Source organism: Hyperolius riggenbachi, chromosome 8, assembly GCF_040937935.1.
Source record: "Hyperolius riggenbachi isolate aHypRig1 chromosome 8, aHypRig1.pri, whole genome shotgun sequence".
Lineage (NCBI taxonomy): Eukaryota > Metazoa > Chordata > Amphibia > Anura > Hyperoliidae > Hyperolius > Hyperolius riggenbachi.
Genome location: NC_090653.1, coordinates 258,007,520 through 258,026,146, shown reverse-complemented (window position 1 = coordinate 258,026,146; position 18,627 = coordinate 258,007,520). Strand labels below are relative to the sequence as shown.

The following is an 18,627-nucleotide window of genomic DNA, read 5'->3' as shown; positions in this document are numbered from 1 at the left end:
TGGGGGCCATATGGGGTCGCAGGCATAAGGGGGGAGCATGCCCCGATCGCGGGGGGGGTCGGAAATTCCCCCCACCCCCTCCGCTAGCGCTCCCCCCTCTGCCCGCTTCCCCATACAAAAGTTTAAGCAAAGTACCTGTATAGTGGATGGCCTGGCAGTGGGCGGCACTGTGGAGTGAGGAGGAGGAGTCCGGAGAGTGACGAGTTGAGGGAGGCCGGGCAGCGGGCGGTTCAGCGGAAGTACCCTTGTGGTACTTCCGCCCTTTCTCTGACCTCACGCCCGCTGCCCGGCCTCCCTCAACGCGTCACTCTCCGGACTCCTCCTCCTCACTCCACAGTGCCGCCCACTGCCAGGCCATCCACTACAGGTACTTTGCTTAAACTTTTGTATGGGGAAGCGGGCAGAGGGGGGAGCGCTAGCGGAGGGGGTGGGGGGAATTTCCGACCCCCCCCACGATCGGGGCATGCTCCCCCCTTATGCCTGCGACCCCATAGGGGGGCAGTATTCCGCCGAACAGGGCCCTGTTCGGCCGAACAGGGGCCCTGTTCGGCCCTGTTCGGCGGCCATTAGAAGTTGATGGTGTTCGGCCGAACGCGAACATCACCCGAACAGGGTGATGTTCTGCAGAACCCCGAACAGTGGCGAACACTGTTCGCCCAACACTAGTGAACACGGTGGCCTTGTTTGTTAGAGTATTGACTGGTTAAATCCTCTAGTAGTCCAGGAAACTCTCAGTAGCTTTCTCTACACCCAAAATTCAAGAGCATCACTTATTCTACGCATTGCCTTATTTATAGTCCAACTTTCACATCCATATGTTACTACTGGGAACAAGTATAAGTGCCTCCAGTATAGGAAGTCAGGTATAGGTGCCCCCAATATAGGTAGCCAAGTATAGGTGCCCCAACATAGGTAGCCAAGTATATGTGCCCCAGTATAAGTAGCCAGGTATAGATGTCACCAGCAGGGATGAGCAGAAACTACGCCAGTGCAAATTTACGCATTGTAGTTCGCATCTACACATCGTAGTTCGTAGGTGAAGTTTCAAAACTACGCTTACGAACTTACGCGTAGCGAAGTACTGTTATGCGTAGCTTACGCCCACTATGCGTAGTTAACATGTGTGTTGCATAGTGAACTATGAATGCGTTACTCGCGTCTAATTTTACGCATTGGAAAGGGGAATATACGCATAGAAGAGTTCCCGGTATAAGCATTTAAAAGGGATTTAACGCGTACAATTTTCTGCATACGCATCCGCATACACTACGCTTCGCACTACGCGTCATTGCGTATTTTAACACACAGTCTACAAAATGCATACGAAGTGAATATTTGATTTTGAAGCCATAGTTTGGCGAAGTGTAACTGTGTAAAGCTACGCGTAGTTCCATCGTAGCGAAGTTGGCTGACTACGTCCATTCCTAGTCACCACAGTATAGGTAGCCAAGTATAGGTCCCCCAATATAAGTATCCAGGAGTTCCCCCAGTATAGGTAGCCAGGTATAGGTGCCCCCTGTATAGGTGAATGCATCGGCCAATGCATGCATAAACCGTCAATCTTTACTAGGCGAGATCACGCAGAGTGTATTAAGGTACATGAGTGTGCCCTAGGACTGGATGTGCTTGTGTTTTGGCACGATTCGAGCTACGATAGGTTGATTGCTGGTCTTAATGATTGTATCAGGTGATTATTTTTAGAACATTATTTATTTTATATGCTTATTTATTAGATTTTTTTTATGGTAATGTATTGAACATTTTTTTTAAATTAAAGCTGTAGACTGATGAGTGTGCAGGAGTCTTACTTATCCTGGTTTACAGTTTGTTTAGCTCCTTAGGGTCCAAGGGATCGGTAGAAACCACCCAGTAAATTAAGACCACAGAGTCATGCAGTATGATTCACAAAGAATATTAATACCAACGGGGACTCGGCAGCTTCTAATCTCACTGGGAAGATGCATTTAATATTCCCTCTATAAAATATGTTCTAGTCTCTAGAAATGCAAAACAGGAGCCCAGTGCGACAAAATGACTAAAGCAGGCTTCTTGCTTATTAGAGATTTCCTAAACTGGTCAGAGAGAAAAACAAAACAAAAACAAAATCAATGTCTCAGGCTTCTAGTGCACAAAGCACAGTTTTTCTCCTAAAATCTCTGTCAGTTTATCTTATTTGTAAAAAATATCACAGTGAACGGCATCACAAAACTACGGAAAGACCATTGTAAATCGTTTCTTCTGTACCTGAAGTCTACAGTGTACGGCACAGAGAATGCAGTCAGCTGTATGAGGGTTTACTCTGCCAATCAGGTTTAAAGTGAGCGAGAGGTGACAATAAACTAATGAGATAAACAATTGTATTTATCTTCCTACTGCTAAAAATAACTTTTTTTTAGATATCCCATGGTTTTATTTTCTATTTAAACATTTACAAAGTAGGTTGAATGTTTTGTTGCTTCTGCTCAGTGGCAGTCTATTAAATGTTCCAGAGTTAGAAAAAGTCCAATAGTCCATGTATTTTATCTCCCTCTGCTCTCAGAAGTTGTATTATTCCAGGAAAGCTTTTATGGCTGTGATTTGTTTATCAGTGATGTTTACTGTATTCCTTGCAAGGTTTCCACAAGACAGAAGTAGTAGCAGTAGAATATTGTACAGTAAGACAGAGGCTGTCACTTCCATGCCTAGAAATTAACTCTTTCAGGCACCAACATAAAGCAAGTAAAACAGCATGGTTGTTAATAGGTTTTGCACTGTACATACATGTGTTTATCTCATCATGCCACATGTACACTTTAACTAGCTTAGGCTAGTTTAACACTGAGGCGTCACACTGCATTGCTTTACAACATACACATAAATAACACAACCACAAATAACATTTGCAGATGCATGCAATGTAATGCAAGCAAATAAGCAACTGACTAATGTGTACCTTCATTGACAAACGTTGTACACGTCAATGTGTGTGATTTTAAGAGCCGGATCATCCATAAGGCAACTTAGGCAGGTGCGTAGGGCATGGAGAGAGTTTAAGGGCCTGGTTTATGCTAACCCTCCCTTAACCTCCTTGCCGGTTATCCTGAGCTGAGCTCTGGGTAACCTGTGCAGGAGGATTGCTCAGGCCCCGCTGGGCCGATTTTCACAATTTTTTTTAAATTATACACAGGTAGCACTTTGCTAGCTGCGTGCATAAGTCGATCGCCGCCGCTCGCCGGCGATTCGCTGCTACCAGTCGCGCCGCCCCCGCACCAGACCCCTTGCGCTGCCTGGCCAATCAGTGCCAGACAGCACTGAGGGGTGGATCGGGATTCCCTCTGACGTCCCGAAGTCCATGACGTCGGTGACGTCATCCCGCCCCGTCGCCATGAGGATGGGGGAATCCCTGCAGGAAATCCCGTTCTCAACGGGATTTCCTGCTTGTGCAGATCGCCGGCAGCGATCGAAGTAGATAGGGGGATGCCGCTTGTCAGCGGCTAACATGTACTGTAGCTAGCTACATGATTTAAAAAAATAAAAATAAAAAAAAGAAGTGCTGCGCTGCCCCCTTGCCGCAGTAATTGGAACGGCAAGGGGGTTAATAAATCTTGCCAAAAAAGCCAGATAGGCATAAAGGTTGGGCCCAAAATTGTCACTTGCCTATGGTGCCATTTCACAATAACCCGTCTATGGTTCCAATGCACTGTGTGTTCTGCATTGTAACAACGGAATCAGTCGCATCGGATCTGATGTGGTGTGAACTGTTGTGTGACTTTGAACCACACAGTGTTACAGTGTGCAAAACAGTGTCTGCGACAATGCAGTGTCAATATGACAGTACCCTTAACTACTTTAATCTTATGTACGTATCTGCTACGTCCAAAAGGCTGCTTCCGTGTTGCCGCATGCTCCCGTGCTGCCGCCTGTTAGCCCGGAGATAAATGAATGGGAACAAAGTGTTTTTTATCAGGGCTGGTAACAAGCAGGCTGAGCAGTGAAGAATGAAGCAGAGAGCAGGGTAGGTGTTTTCTCTAATGTTCCCACTGATATACATGGTAAAATATATGAGGGTGCTTCTCTCTGGTTCACTTTAAAGAGGAACTGTCGTGAAAATAGCATAATGAATAAAATTGCTTATTTATTATAATATATTTATTTATAAATTATTTAGACAGTGTTTGCCCATTGGAAAATCTTTCCTCTCCCTGATTTACATTCTGCAATGTATCCTTGGTGGTGACATCTTTAGTTCTGCCAGGTGATTTGTATGGAATGTTTGTTACTGAGAGTTCTATGTGCAGAGGGAGATATTGCTTGCTTGACAGTTGGAAAAAGCCGTTACTTCCCACAATGCAATGAGGTTCACAGACAGCTCAGGACCATGGTCATGAAATCACACTATGGGAGGGCTTTCACCACATTATCAGCCATACAGACCGCCCTGAGGATCTATTCGAGAACAAGTAAAGATTTCATGTTGGAATTGGGATTTCAGCTACTGATTAAGATGTAGTTCAATCCTTCAAGTTCAATCCTTGATTAAAGTTCCTCTTTAAATAAAGATGTTTCTGAGCTTAAAAAAGCCTACTGAAGAGTTCTGTAAATTAAGAGAGTCAACCACTTAAGGACCACGGGCTTAACCCCCTCCCCCCCCCCCAAAGACCAGGCTATTTTTCACAAATTAGGCCACTGCAGCTTTAAGGGCTCGCTGCAGGGCCATACAACTCAGCACACAGGTTACCCCCCCCCCCCCCCCCCCCCGTCACTTTTCTGCCCACCAACAGAGCTATCTGTTGGCGGGGTCTGATCCCCACCGGAATGTTTATTACATTTTTTATGTATTTATTTATCTTTATTTTTCAACTACAAAGCACTATTTTTTTGATTGTGGCAGGCCCACCAGCCAATCACCATGATCAGCTGTCATAGGCACCCCTGAGCCTGCCAGGGGGACAGCCGTGTGACAGACTGATTGCGGAGCTTCGTCATTCAAGCGGAGATGTGCGCGCAGCAGCGCACAATCTCCTGCAAAACACCCCCACAGGACCTTAAGCTGATTGGCGTTAGGCGGTCCTGTGGCTGCCACCGCTTCCATGCCAATTGGTGTGGTGCGCTCCTCTACAGGTTAAAGGGTCCAGATGAATTTGTCTTACCATCCATTATATTGTAATGATCTGCTCAGCTGTCTGCACAGGCAGACAGCTGTTTGTCCATTCTTTAGGTCTGAGTGCTACAGGTCTCTGGAAAAGAGACCTGTCTTTGCTTTGCAAGTTTCAGAGTTGCTCTGCTGGTGAGGAATTTGCATATACTTGTCATGCAAATTGCTTAGCTGCTTCTTCTGATGGCTTGCAGTATAAAAGCCATTTCTTCCCAGAATTCCTTGCTGGTCATGATGGTTTGTTCCTGCTAACTCTCCTGGAGTATCAGCCTTGCTATTGTTTGCTAAGATTATCTTAGAGTAATTCCTTGGGCCTGCACTAGGCATCCCTTCTAGCGCAGTCAGGTTGTAATATCTGCCTTGCCTTGTTCTGTGTATCTGTTGAGATTGTCTTGTCACTAGTGGCGGTCGACAGGAAATCGTTCTGCCTGTACCCTGTCTTAGGGGTGCTAACCAGAGCAGCGGTTGCTACTGGTAGCCCCGTCTGTTTGTCTGTCTGGATCACATCTGCTCTAGCGGCAGTAGCGATGGGTCGTTCTGTGCTATATCTGGGAGTGTAGGCCAGAGCTGCGGTTGCTGCTGGCTGCTCCTTCTGTCTGTCTTGTCTGGTATGAACGCTTGCTGTAGGCTCGGTGAGGTAACTGTTTAGCAAGCGTTCGTGTTCTCTATTTCATGTGTGTGTTACATTGGTTAGTTAGGGTGGCACGCTTATCACTGGGCGCCTAACCCGCGGTGATCATGTTTTAAACGCGTTCGCTGTTGCGAATGAGTGCGGTGTTTGCTTTTAGCTAGCGTTTGTTATTTTCCTTGATGTTCTGATCGTTGTTATTTGCTATGTCTTTCTTGCTACACTTGTGCTCTGTCTAATTCAGTCTTGTGTCACTTTTGGCAACCGCCACTCTTGCGATTGCGTTCCCACTTCGGTTCCGTTGTTGTGTGTTCACCATCGCTGGGTGGCGACTAGATTGGTGGACAAACATACATTCTGTCTCTGTGCTCTCTCTCTTTAAGGGCTATCTTGCCCTGCATTGCTTCAACTCGTACAATTCCCATCTGACATCTGTGGCAGTGCAGCGGCTGTGTTCATCTGCACTCCACAGCTCCATCTGCCGGTGGGAATTGCCTTCTACAAGTGCATAGCACCCAAGCTGGGTTCTGATAAATTACACGCTCGTGGAGGATTTCCGCAGTGTCAGCGCGCGTCCTGTGCGCTGACCACGGAAATAATTCCCCAATCGTTACATAGATATCATTGTAGCATTGTACCTCTTGTAGGCATTTGAGTTATAGGTGAAGGACCTCACCCCATCCAAATTGGTAAAAAATTGGAGTTCACTGCTCTTACAGTGAGGGAAAGAAATATTTGATCCCCTACTGATTTAGCTTGTTTGCCCTCTGCCCAAGAAATGGGTGATCTATTATTGTAATGGTAGGTTCACTCTAGTTGTGAGACACAGAATAACAGCAATAAAACCCTTAAAATCCCAATGCCCCAAAAACAGAGCTTGATGTGCATTGTAATGCGTGAAATAAGTTTTTGTTCCCTTATCAACCAGCAAAATTTAAGGCTCCCAGGTGTCTTCTCTGCAGTTAAAGTTTACCAGAGATGATGAATGTGGGCCAATTTATACATGCCTGGGTCTTCCTCCAGCCCCATGATGCGCTTGGAGTCCCTCGACATCCTCCCCGGCCTCTCTGTTTTTGCAGCAATCCTCCCGGTAATCGGGTCAGTTGCTGGCAGTTGTGATCTTCAGCACATGCGTGGCTCAACCACTCTCGCGCCCCTGTTGCACTCCCATGCCTAGGAGCGTTCTGCACCTGCAAGGAAAGCACAGCCAGCCTGATTGCCAAGAGGTTTACTGAGAGAACAGAGTGGCATGGGAGGATGTCAACGGACCCCAAGAACCTCATGGGGCTGGAGGAAACCCCAGGTAAGTATAAATTGGTCCACACACTTTAATAGGCTAAGATTAGGAACATCTTTTGCAAGGAAGAATTCCTAATCTAGGCTTGTTACAGGACCTATATAAAAGACATCTGTCCACTGAAGCAATCAGATTCAGAACTAGCCACCAAGGTCAAAACCAAAGTATCCCCCAAAGTGTGTTCAAAGTGCTTGCCTGTGGAGACTAGCAAAGCATATTTTCAAATTTTCATGTATTAAATATTTTTAGGATGGAAACAGTACATGGTCAACCAACAGGGGTAAGCAATTTAACCACTGTAGTTGATTTCACACTTCTTGGCTTTTCATACTTCTCCCAATGTAAGCTGCTGATGTTTGCTGTCTTTTTGGTCATCTTTCTTATGACCATCATAGGAAACAGTCTGATTATTTTGTTGGTGGGAATGAACGTTCAACTTCAAACGCCCATGTATTTTTTCTTATCGAATCTATCGTTCCTGGAGATGTGCTATACATCTGTTACGATACCCAATATATTATCAGGAATTGCAGGAGGAACCAACATGATTTCCTTCACTGGTTGCATGGCCCAGATCTACATCTTCACCATGTGTGTTACCACTGAATGTATCCTTTTGGCCTCCATGGCTTGTGACCGCTATGTGGCTATCTGCCGACCCTTGCACTACACGGTCATTATCAACAGACTGGTGAGTCTTTGCCTGGCAACAATTGCTTGGTTCATTGGTGTTCTAAACTCAACTATCAACACTGTGATCACAGCACATCTTCAGTTTTGTGGGGTAAACTCAATAGATCGCCTCTACTGTGAGATAGAACCTCTCATTCGACTCTCCTGTTCTGACACACACCTGAGTGACATCATGGCCACGCTTGCAGCTGCTGTGTTTGGAATTGGCTGCCTGGCCTTCATCCTCACGTCCTATATTTTCATCATATTAGCTATCCTCAAGATCTCGTGCAGGTCCAGCAGGGAGAAGACCTTCTCCACTTGTGCTTCGCATGTTACAGTGGTTGCCCTTTACTTTGGAGCTCTTATCTTCATGTACCTTCTGCCAAGTAATAGTTCATCTCATAGGCTGAACTCCATAGTTTCTATAATGTACTCCATTATCACACCCATGCTAAACCCTATAATTTACAGCCTTAGGAACCAGCAGGTTCTTGGAGCTTTGAAAAGTCTAATTATACATATGTTGCAAAAAAATGTGTAGCATTTGCTTCTCTAAGGACAAGCCACCCAGCAACTTTCTCATTAAGGACACTTAAAGTTGGGTAAAAGCTCCACGTTAACTGAAAAAAATAAAAAAAGTTATCCAATAAGAAATTACTTATTTAACTTAACTATCCTGTTATTTTTAGTGTTCACTGTCAGATTTAAGAGAAATCTGATATGAAAAAATAAAACCATATTTCTGCTGTTTCCATATTTACTGCTTCTCTGTGATGTCAAAAATGATATCACATCTGCCCTTTTCTTTTTTTTTCCCAACCCAGCTCAGAGTGAAAGTGTAACTGTCCCAAATAAAATCATAAATCAATTCTTTATTTTTATCTAGTAAACAATAAGTATGCTAACCTGGCAATCCAAAAGTAAAAAATCACTATCACATTTCTTGTTGATAAGTCATCATTCCCCAGATTACCTGACTCTCATTTGGTACATTGCCACACAAAGGAAGTTGCAGGGCATGCTGGGTTGTCTTTTTTTACTTCTTTACTTTCCCGTCATACTTAACTAATGCAGCCTGATTGGTTGAAGCCTCTTTCCCTCCTGTTTTCCCCTCTCACACCTCTGTTCCTCTTTGATTGGCCAATATTTCTCATGCTGAGACAATGCGCTTTTTATTGCAGAGCTGGGTGGGAGTGCCTGAAGACTGGGAGGAGGGCGGGCAATGCATACACAATCAGGCAGAGGAGAGTAAGGGAGGAAATGACATCAGGATTGGTTTCAAGATAGACACAGTTAAAATGGAGAATCATAAGAAGGATTTTCTCTTTCTTTACTATAGAATGATCACAAAAACACAAATCATCATGTGGACAGTGCAATACATATGTTATGTAGGTAGAGCAAGCATTTAGAATAAAGTTATGTTAAAACTAAGCACACTCTTCCTATTGAAAAAACAAAAGTTGGATTCAAAACGGCCGACTTCAAAATGGCCACCGTGGTCACCACCCATCTTGAAAAGTTTTCCCCCTCACATACACTAATGTGCCACAAACAAAAAGTTAATATCACCAACCATTCCTGTTTTAAGGTGTATCTATATAAATGGCCCACCCTGCATATATATGTGTGTGTATATATATATATATATATATATATATATATATATATATATATATATATAATTTATTTTTTTAAGCACAGTTAAAGTAGGCTTTCAAATTCCATATTTCACATTAAATTAAATGTTTTTATAACTTGATGTATATGAGTAATATACAAATCTCTTTGTAATTTAATATTTTAAAAAATAGATTTTCCTTTGCTATCGGCTAGGAATTTTCTAAGTTGAGCACAAATTTCACTTCTAAACATTTTTAAGCCTATTAGCAGTATTTTATTTTCACTACATACTCTCCAGATAGTTTAAATTCCTGAATGAATTACTTTACTTGTTTTACCCAACTGCACTAACTGAGTGACAACAGCGCTGATACTTCCGATCTAACAGCCTTTGTTACAGTCTTGGCATATTCATATGCTTAGAAAATAAGTAGACCAGATGCTGGTAGAAAAATGCTGTAATTCTTTATTCAAAAAATTCCACATGACATGGCAATAAAACCACAGGGTTCAACTGACGCGTGTCGGGCCTACAATCTGCCCTTAGTCATAGTTAAAAGTGAACCTGAAAGGGGAAGGCTTTATGTAGGTGGGGGAAGAAACAGGCTCCACCCCATACCTCAAACAGCCATCACCTTAAAGGGGACATATACAAATATATTTTATACATGGATACATAAGAAAATGTTCAAACAAGCTAAGATAATAGAACAAATGAAGAAGTTAGTTGTATAAAAAGGTTTGTGTGTCTAAAAAATCATCCCTGGAAAGAAGCAAAGTGCCTCAAATTGCCCACAACATAAGAGGTTTGTATCCTGTATACGAACCTCTTATGTTGTGGGCAATTTGAGGCACTTTGCTTCTTTCCAGGGATGATTTTTTAGACACACAAACCTTTTTATACAACTAACTTCTTCATTTGTTCTATTATCTTAGCTTGTTTGAACATTTTCTTATGTATCCATGTATAAAATATATTTGTATATGTCCCCTTTAAGGTGATGGCTGTTTGAGGTATGGGGTGGAGCCTGTTTCTTCCCCCACCTACATAAAGCCTTCCCCTTTCAGGTTCACTTTTAACTATGACTAAGGGCAGATTGTAGGCCCGACACGCGTCAGTTGAACCCTGTGGTTTTATTGCCATGTCATGTGGAATTTTTTGAATAAAGAATTACAGCATTTTTCTACCAGCATCTGGTCTGCGGATCCTTCCTTGCACATCTGAAAATTGGTTTGGCTGTCCTGGTCCTGCACCTGCTGGTATGATCTGAGGGGGTAGAGCGTCTTGAACTTTCTCATTGCTTAGAAAATAAGGTAATAAGGTAAGCATATTGAAAAATGTTTGCCGATATTCTTAGCCATTGTTAAAGTTAAATAAAGGGATGGTTTATTTTAGGAAAAAAAGTAATCTATAGTAAAAGACAGTGGCAAAGCAATAGGGGGTGCAGAGGTTGTGACCGCACCGGGGCCGCTGGACCAGAGGGGCTCATTAGAGGCCCTGCTTCGTCCATTTTATTAGCTTTTAATTGATGGTATGTTGGTAATAAACAGGAGAGTGGCAGTTGTTTCTCCAACACAGAGCAGATCATCTGACCCACTCAACTTCTCCCTAGATTGTTACTCTTTGTGACCTGCACTGCAGCTCAGCAGTTTTCTCATCTTTTTGCCCATTCCTTGCCTTCTCAGTGTGAAATAAAGTATTTACACCTTGTTTAACCCTCTTTTTCAGTGTGTTTATAAAAATTATGCAAATACCATTACAGCCTAAGGGGAAATTGCTGCCCCCACTCGGTTTTCCAGGTCTTGTGAAACAGGAACTGGTTGATTGCATTGCTAGGGTTCTTCAGGTTTATACTAAAAACTATGAGAGGTCTAAAATGTAAACAACAACAAAGATGAAGGCACGCTTGAAGAAAGCTTTCAACCTTAAAGAGGAACTTCAGCCTAAACAAACATACTGTCATTAAGTTACATTAGTTATGTTAATTAAAATATATAGGTAATATAATCTCTTACCCACCATGTTTTAAAAGAACAGGCAAATGTTTGATTTCATGATAGCAGCAATATTTTTGGTTGAAAGGAGGTGACAGGGAGCATGAGACACAGTTCCAACTGTCCTGTGTCCTGAGCACCTCTCCCAGTTGCTAGGCAACGTGAATAACAACATAGGAAATCCCATCATGCTCTGCACAGCATCAGGGAAAAAAAGTCCCGGCTTTTTTTCTTTGATGGGTAGAGCTTAGCTAAAAATGCAGCTAAAAATGATGCTTTGGTAAGAAAAACAAAGTTCTGATGCTGTGAAACTGTTAAAGAAACACCAAGCCTTTTCAGATCTGCTGAGTAGATTTTTAGTCCGGAGGTTCACTTTAAGTAGGAAACCGGTAAATATCCGGCCAGCCGGTAACCAGCATCCAACAGGTACACCTCCCCTGTAATCCAAGGTTTCATCTGATGATAAAGGGCTCCGCCCAAAACATGTAATGTGTCCGCTAAGCTCCAATACAGTGTGATGTTGCATACAGCCGCCCGAGTGCCATGTCCTTTCTTTCGATAAAGGTAGAGGCACCCAATATAGAAAAAGATAAAGTGATAAGTTGTCTAAATTGTCAAACTTCAACACAAGGATCCTGGTACTCACATAAAGGGTCCTAAAACCAAATTGGACCGCCAGCATATAATCTTTTCCCACAAATAGTGGTATTAACAGCAACAAGGTATGCCCATTCTTTACCCGACTGGTTTCGCCTCCCAGCGTCCTCAGGTCTAATTAACCTTCTACCAGCTAATTGATTAGAAGCTACTGGATTATCTGCCTCAGTTTAATTTTTTAGGGAAATTTAAATGGCAAGTCATAAATCAAGGTCACCTTGAATGAAGATCTATGAGTTGACATGGAAGGTATTTTTCTTAACATTTCATAAAAAAATATTTTTTTAAAAAAATTCTATGTAATTAATTTAAAATAATGCACTATTATATGCATATAATGCATAATTAATTGTTTAAAGTCAGGGTCATATGCAGGTAGTGATGAGCAGAAATCTCGCCCATGGGTAATTACACATCGTAATATGCAATTATGCATTGTAATCGTAATGTAAAATTTCAGGGGAATAGCATAATCAATTTCGTAGTTAATTGTTCCCAGTCGTAATTACGCATGCATTTACGCGTAAATTACATGTAATTTTGTGCTGAATTTGGCGGTAAATAGCAAAGCTCCCATACATGCCATTGCTACCAAAATTGCTACATATGTTAAGAAGAATGGAGGGTACAAGTTACAGAAAGAATTGTTCAAAAAGACCCTGTAGTTTTTGAGAAAATCGATTTTAGAAAATACAAAAAAAGTTGTTAAAATTGTATTTTTTCTGATTTAAAAACCATTTTTCTTTGCATGTTTAACAACAATTTTCTCAAAAACTTTTTTTTTGGGAAAAATATTGTTTTTGACTTGTACCCAATATTCTCCTTAACATATGTAGCAATTTTGGTAGCAATAGCAGGTATGGGGGCTTTGTAATTACGTGTATTCATAATTGCAAAAATGTACGTGTAATTTTGCGTGATTTTAATGATCAGATTACAATTATCACTATCTACAGGTAGTGTCAATTCCCAAATTTTCAAAAAGCAAGATGGCCTTCCCCATGATACACTCTATCCAACAAGGAGGTATGGAAAAAAATAGATAATGCGAAAATAAGTTTAGTTCAGGCGTGCTTTAAAAGGGGCACATTTTAAAAACACAATTTGCACTTACCTGGTGCTTCCTCCAGCCCACCGTAGGCTGTGAGGTCCCCCGGGCGTCCTTCTAGCTCTGGTCTCACTGGCGGCTCCGTTAATCAGAGACTTTGGCCCGAAGTCGCCAGTACTCGTCCCCATGCTGGCTGGCATGAGAGTCCTGCGCATGGGGGCTCTCTAACTCTGAACCACGCATGCGCAGGACTCTCACGCTGGACGGCTTGATAATACGTAGCAGCCGACGTGATGACACGTAGCATGCGTGGCGGGGACGTGTACTGGTGACTTCAGGTCAAAGTCGCCGATTAACGAAGCTGCCAGCGGGACCGGGAGAGGAGCCAGGAGGACTTCGGTCGACCTCGCGGTCTACGGTGGGCTAGGGGAAGTGCAAATTCTGATTTTAAAAGGTGCTCACTCAGTGTCCTTTTAAGGTATACCGTATAAAATTCAGTTTATTGTTTTGTTCTGTCTAACCTTTTATGCTTCAAAATAAAACTAATATTCATCGTTTAAAGTTCTTTAAATTAAAGAGAAATTAAAGAGAAAAAAGAAAAGGAAAAGTCACTATTAGTTGTATACTTTTTTGGTCTGTATATAAATTTTAATCTAACAATATCCAGTATTTCATAAGAAGAAACACAAAATTATTAAAAATAAAGAAAAAAACAGTTAACAGAATTGTTGTGAATGTGTATTTATATGACCTTCAAACTCTCTCCCCCTCCTCTCAAGTTCAAACATTACCCGTGTGTTTTTTTATATGGTTGATTGAACACAGACTTCCAAAATAGGAACACTGACAGATGCTGATGGTTTTGCTTCAGATTATAAAATGTAACTTCTCTCCAGCTGCAAATCATGCTCTTCAAATATTTTTCCTGCAACTGAGCTTGCTTAACATCTCAGTATTTATTTTTTTAAAATATGTTATACCTTTTTTTTAAGAATATTGAGTTTGTAAAATAAATTTGAATGTTTAATATATAATGTATATGTTTCATAGTTTAATTTTATATTTGTTCAGCTGAAAATCATACTCTTAAAATACTTCTATAAATGAGAATGCTTAATGTCCCACAAAGTATTTAAAAAAACAAAACAAAATGTAACAAAAAAAAAAATATTTAACTCTTAAAAAGAACCCGAGAAATTTCCATGGGGGGAAGATGGGACACAGAGGCATGTTCTCTGCCTCATGACATGGCTCTATGCCCCCACACCGCTGCTCTCTGCCCCCCCACCGCTGCACAATGCCCACCCCCCCCCCCACCCCCCGAGATTAGCAACAATGGGCCAGATTTATCAAGAGTGTCTGAGACAAAATATTAGTAGGTTTTTAGTAATCCGTGCAGAACTGTCTCAGACATCCTAAGAAATCACTAGATAGTGCAGATTCCTTCTTAAACTGTAAGGAATAGGAGGAGCTAGGAAGGTCTCTCAGGCAGTGCAGTGTGTGAGGGGAATTGCTGTTGCTGAGGTAACCAACACACCTGCTGTCAGCAAGCTCTGAGTGAGGGGGAGAAGCCCTTCACAAATCACATCTAGCCTACACTATCTGTAGCACTGCTAATGAGTAGAGATGTTGCGAACGGTTACCGAACCATTCGCCCGCGAACATCTCTGAAGCTATGGGCCTTGTACTACTTCCGGGTCGCTATGACCCAGAGTAATACGCCTGTGCTGGCCCGGCGGTGCGCGTCCTAGATCGCGCTCCTGTTGCCGGGCACTTTCTGCGCATGACGTCATGAGTGACGTCACGCTCATGCGCAGAGAGTGCCCGGCAACAGAAGCGCGATCTAGGATGTGCACCGCCGGGCCAGCGCAGGCGTACTACTCCGGGTCATAGCGACCCGAAGGTAGTACAAGGCCCATAGAGATTCGCCCGGCGAACGGTTCGGGCCATCTCTACTAATGAGCACTTCCTAATCTGCAGCAGTTAAGCTGGCCATACACTGGCCCGATTTGCCGCCATTTCAACAGCAGATTCGATCACTGGGATCGAATCTGCTGCCAATCGTTCACGCTAAACGCACCCGCCGATCCGATTTCCTCCCGAAATCGGATCGGTCCGTCGATCGCGCCGTGCGTAAAATTACCGTCGATCGCCTGCGGGTAGGGAGCGCGTCGCTAGCGGCGGCCAATCCAATACAGGTATACATTACCTGACGCTGGCTCCCGGGCATCTTCTCCACGCTGCACCGCTCTGTTCCTGCTTCCATCCCAGCGTACATTAACTTCCTATGTCACTCCAGTGACCAGAAAGTTCAAATAGAGGGCGCTCTATTTGATCTTCCTGGTCACGGAGTGACACAGTGTACGCTGGGATGCGGTGCGGGATGCTGGGATGCGGTGCCGCGCGGAGAAGAGGACCCGGAGCCAGCTTCTGGTAATGTATACGGGGGGGGGGGGACAGGCGGCAGGAGCAGCTCAACAGATTGTGATCGGTTTCAGGCTGAAATCGATTCACAATCTGTTTGCAGTAAAGGCAGCCATACGATCCCTCTCTGATCAGATTCGATCAGATAGGGATCTGTCAGTTGGTTGATCTAATGGCAAATCGACCAGTGAATTTGCACTTTCTTAAAGGGAACTAAGTAGTTCCTGGCTTCAAATAGCTGCAAGGGCTGCCATTGTTCAGAAGTAGAACCCCATGCTATTTTACAACTAGCATTATCCAGGCTAGGTGTGAAATTCTTCAACTGTAACTGATGTTTTCTGTTTGAAGTACAATGGGGGTTTGTTTGTGGTCAATTTAGTCTAATGAGGTGATTTCTTATTTGCCTTCCACCATCTCCTGCTCAGGGACCGCAGGTCCTTACGGACTGACAAACTGGCTATTTTAACCCTTAGATGTAAAAAAATGAGGTAAAATGAAAGGTTTTTTTTAATAATAAACCACATTTTTAGAATGCATTTTTAATTTGCTATAGAGCTGCCCTGGGTGTTAAAAATGATGCTCGGTTCACTTTAACTGTGCGGTAGCTCTAGAAATCCATGCTAAACTGCCGCTATTACATAGGCTTTGGGAAGTTTCTTACTATCATGCTGTTCTTCTGCTGGTTAGAACAGTTTTAGAAGAAAAAACTGTCGGTAATGCTTTGATAAATCTGGCCCGATATGTGTTGCTATCGGAGGTAAACATAGGGGAGAGGGATTTCCTGTTTAAAACACCCACCAGGGGTGTTCCTGCAGGGTTTCCAGAGCTGCCATTGGGCAGCTCTCTCTCCCTGGCCACACCCCCTGCCGATCCCCCGCCTCCCTGCACGCTGTGAATGAGAGACAGTCTCTGATTCCAGCATCATGACCCAGAGGTTGTGAAAGTGGTCGAGTGTGGCCCACAGGAGCGGCGGGAAGCGACGTTTTTTGCGACTACCTGATCCGCTCAGCCCCCCAGATCAGGCAGCCTATGTTTTCTTTTCATCTTATGAGCCCACCACTGGCTCTCTTGAAAATAAATGTTAAATGTTTTATTACCTTGCTAGTGAATAGATTACATAGATTTATCGTAGCGTTCTAAAAAAGATAAAGCCCATCTTCACTTTCCCAAAGAAAATAAAATATAACAATAATATAATAATTAAGTCATGTCAGGTTAAGATATTGGTCACTGGTGGCACCCAAAATAATACAATTATTTAAAAACAGTTTAAGAAGGAGCAATAGGGTTGGCTTACCTCTCCTGAAGATCTCAACAACAGCCAATATGACTCTGTGTTCTTTCAGTAGTTTATTACACACAGTAAGTCAGATGTGACAACATGTTTAACAGGTATTTTCCGCTTCCTCAGGTCAAATAGCAGCCACCAAAGTGTTGTCTGTATTTTTTAAAGAACACCTGTAGTGAGAAGACTATGGAGACTGCCATATTTATTTCCTTTTAAACAATACCAGTTATTTGTCAGCACTCGTGTCTGAATCACACCAGAATTAAGCAGGCAGAAAATCTTGTCAGACCTGACAATACTGTCAGAAACACCTGATTTGCTGCATGCTTCTTCAGGGTTGGCTAAAAGTATTAGAGGCAGAGGACCAGCAGGACAGCTAGGCAACTGGTATTGTTTAAACGGAAATAAATATTGCAGCCTCCATAGCCCTCTCACTTCAGCTGTCCTTTAAGTCCAGGTATTTTTAACTTTATTGCTTTTTAACCATTTTATTATTTTGGGTGCCTCTACCCACCAATATCTTTACTAACACCTTTGTTGGGAGGTTTTATTGTTTTAATACAATGATGTAGCATGTTCCCATCCTTCACAATGCAATGGCCCATCTGATGCATTCTGGGGGATGTACTTTCTATTGATTAGTGATTACATCACATGGCCCAGGAGATTCCTTCGTGGCAGCCAGAAAAGTGCTACATCAGCGCTGGAACTTCACACAGTTTACAAGCTTCCCTTTTTCCCTTTGCTCCACATAGGAACACCCGGATACTCAGTGTACTTTAAAGGGAACTACGCACCCTTTCTTTCACTGAAATTTTTCCTGGCATAGAAGCTGCCATGTTCCCCTACAGTCCTTATTTATAGAGATGCTATCTTGACAAATTCACTCTAAATAATCTCTTTGAAGTAGCTATCCTAATTACCCACCCCTCTCTGTTGATGAAAAGGTATTGTTTACTTATTGGTAATGACCTCAATAAAACAATTAGCTTCCTGAAATCTCTGCAGCCAGGGACTGACGAGCAGACCTGCTGAAGTAGGCTGTTAAACTACTTTTAATGTAGAAGGTAAAATGGAAGTTTCTTTTAATAATGAGACATATTGTTGGCATGCATTTTTCATGTGCTATTTTTGAGCCCTGGGTGCTAAAAATGGTGCTCTGTTCACTTTAAAGGCAATGATAAGACTGGATGGCACCTAAAGGCAGGAGAACAAATTCAGACATTGACATCAGAATTCGCTGCTGTGGCTATTAACTTCTATAATTTTTTTTCTGTTTATCTTCCAGAACGCTTTCACACAAAAGTCTTGGCATTTTTTTACTGGCATTTTTCCCATCAAGAAACAATCTTTCTGCCACGGGGTAAACAAGTATCATAGGGTTGCGTTAACAAAACATCTGTAAACTTTACGTACACGGAGAGCACACATTATGTATACCGGGCGTTATGTAATCTATGAAGTTTCACAGGCTCACCCAGTGATTACAATTACTCACCTGCAGCATCGCTGGCATGCTGGATCCCTTGCCGGCAACTCGCGACTTCCCTGCAAGAGTATTCCCATCTACTTCTCCATGCCTCCCAACTTTTTGAGATGAGAAAGAGGGACACTTAAGCCACGCCCCTGACACACCTATGATCACGCCCCCGTCACACCTCTGGTCATGCAAAAATACGTTGTTTTATAACTCAAACCACACTGGTCCTTTCTATCCTGGTTCATTTTCCTTCATATCAACATTTTAAAATTAGTAATATATCAATTTAAAGGATGGGAATAAAGTTTAGAGTCAATAAAACACATTTTTTTAGTAGAGCAATATATATATTTACATAGAAAGAGGGACAAAGTCCTC

At 42.7% G+C, this 18,627-nt stretch overlaps 1 protein-coding gene across 1 annotated transcript; it reads left to right on the top strand.

Annotated features, from left to right (window-relative positions):
* The first annotated feature begins 7,603 nt into the window (after nt 1-7,603).
* Nucleotides 7,604-8,275, top strand: LOC137527470 (olfactory receptor 2C3-like). The gene has a single exon (XM_068247984.1). It carries the CDS (start codon nt 7,604-7,606, stop codon nt 8,273-8,275), a length of 672 nt encoding a protein of 223 aa, XP_068104085.1.
* The last annotated feature ends 10,352 nt before the right edge of the window (nt 8,276-18,627 follow it).

Coding starts and splice junctions, on each gene's coding strand:
- LOC137527470 (XM_068247984.1), top strand. CDS start 7,604: ATGATTTCCTTCACTGGTTGCATGGCCCAGATCTACATCTTCACCATG.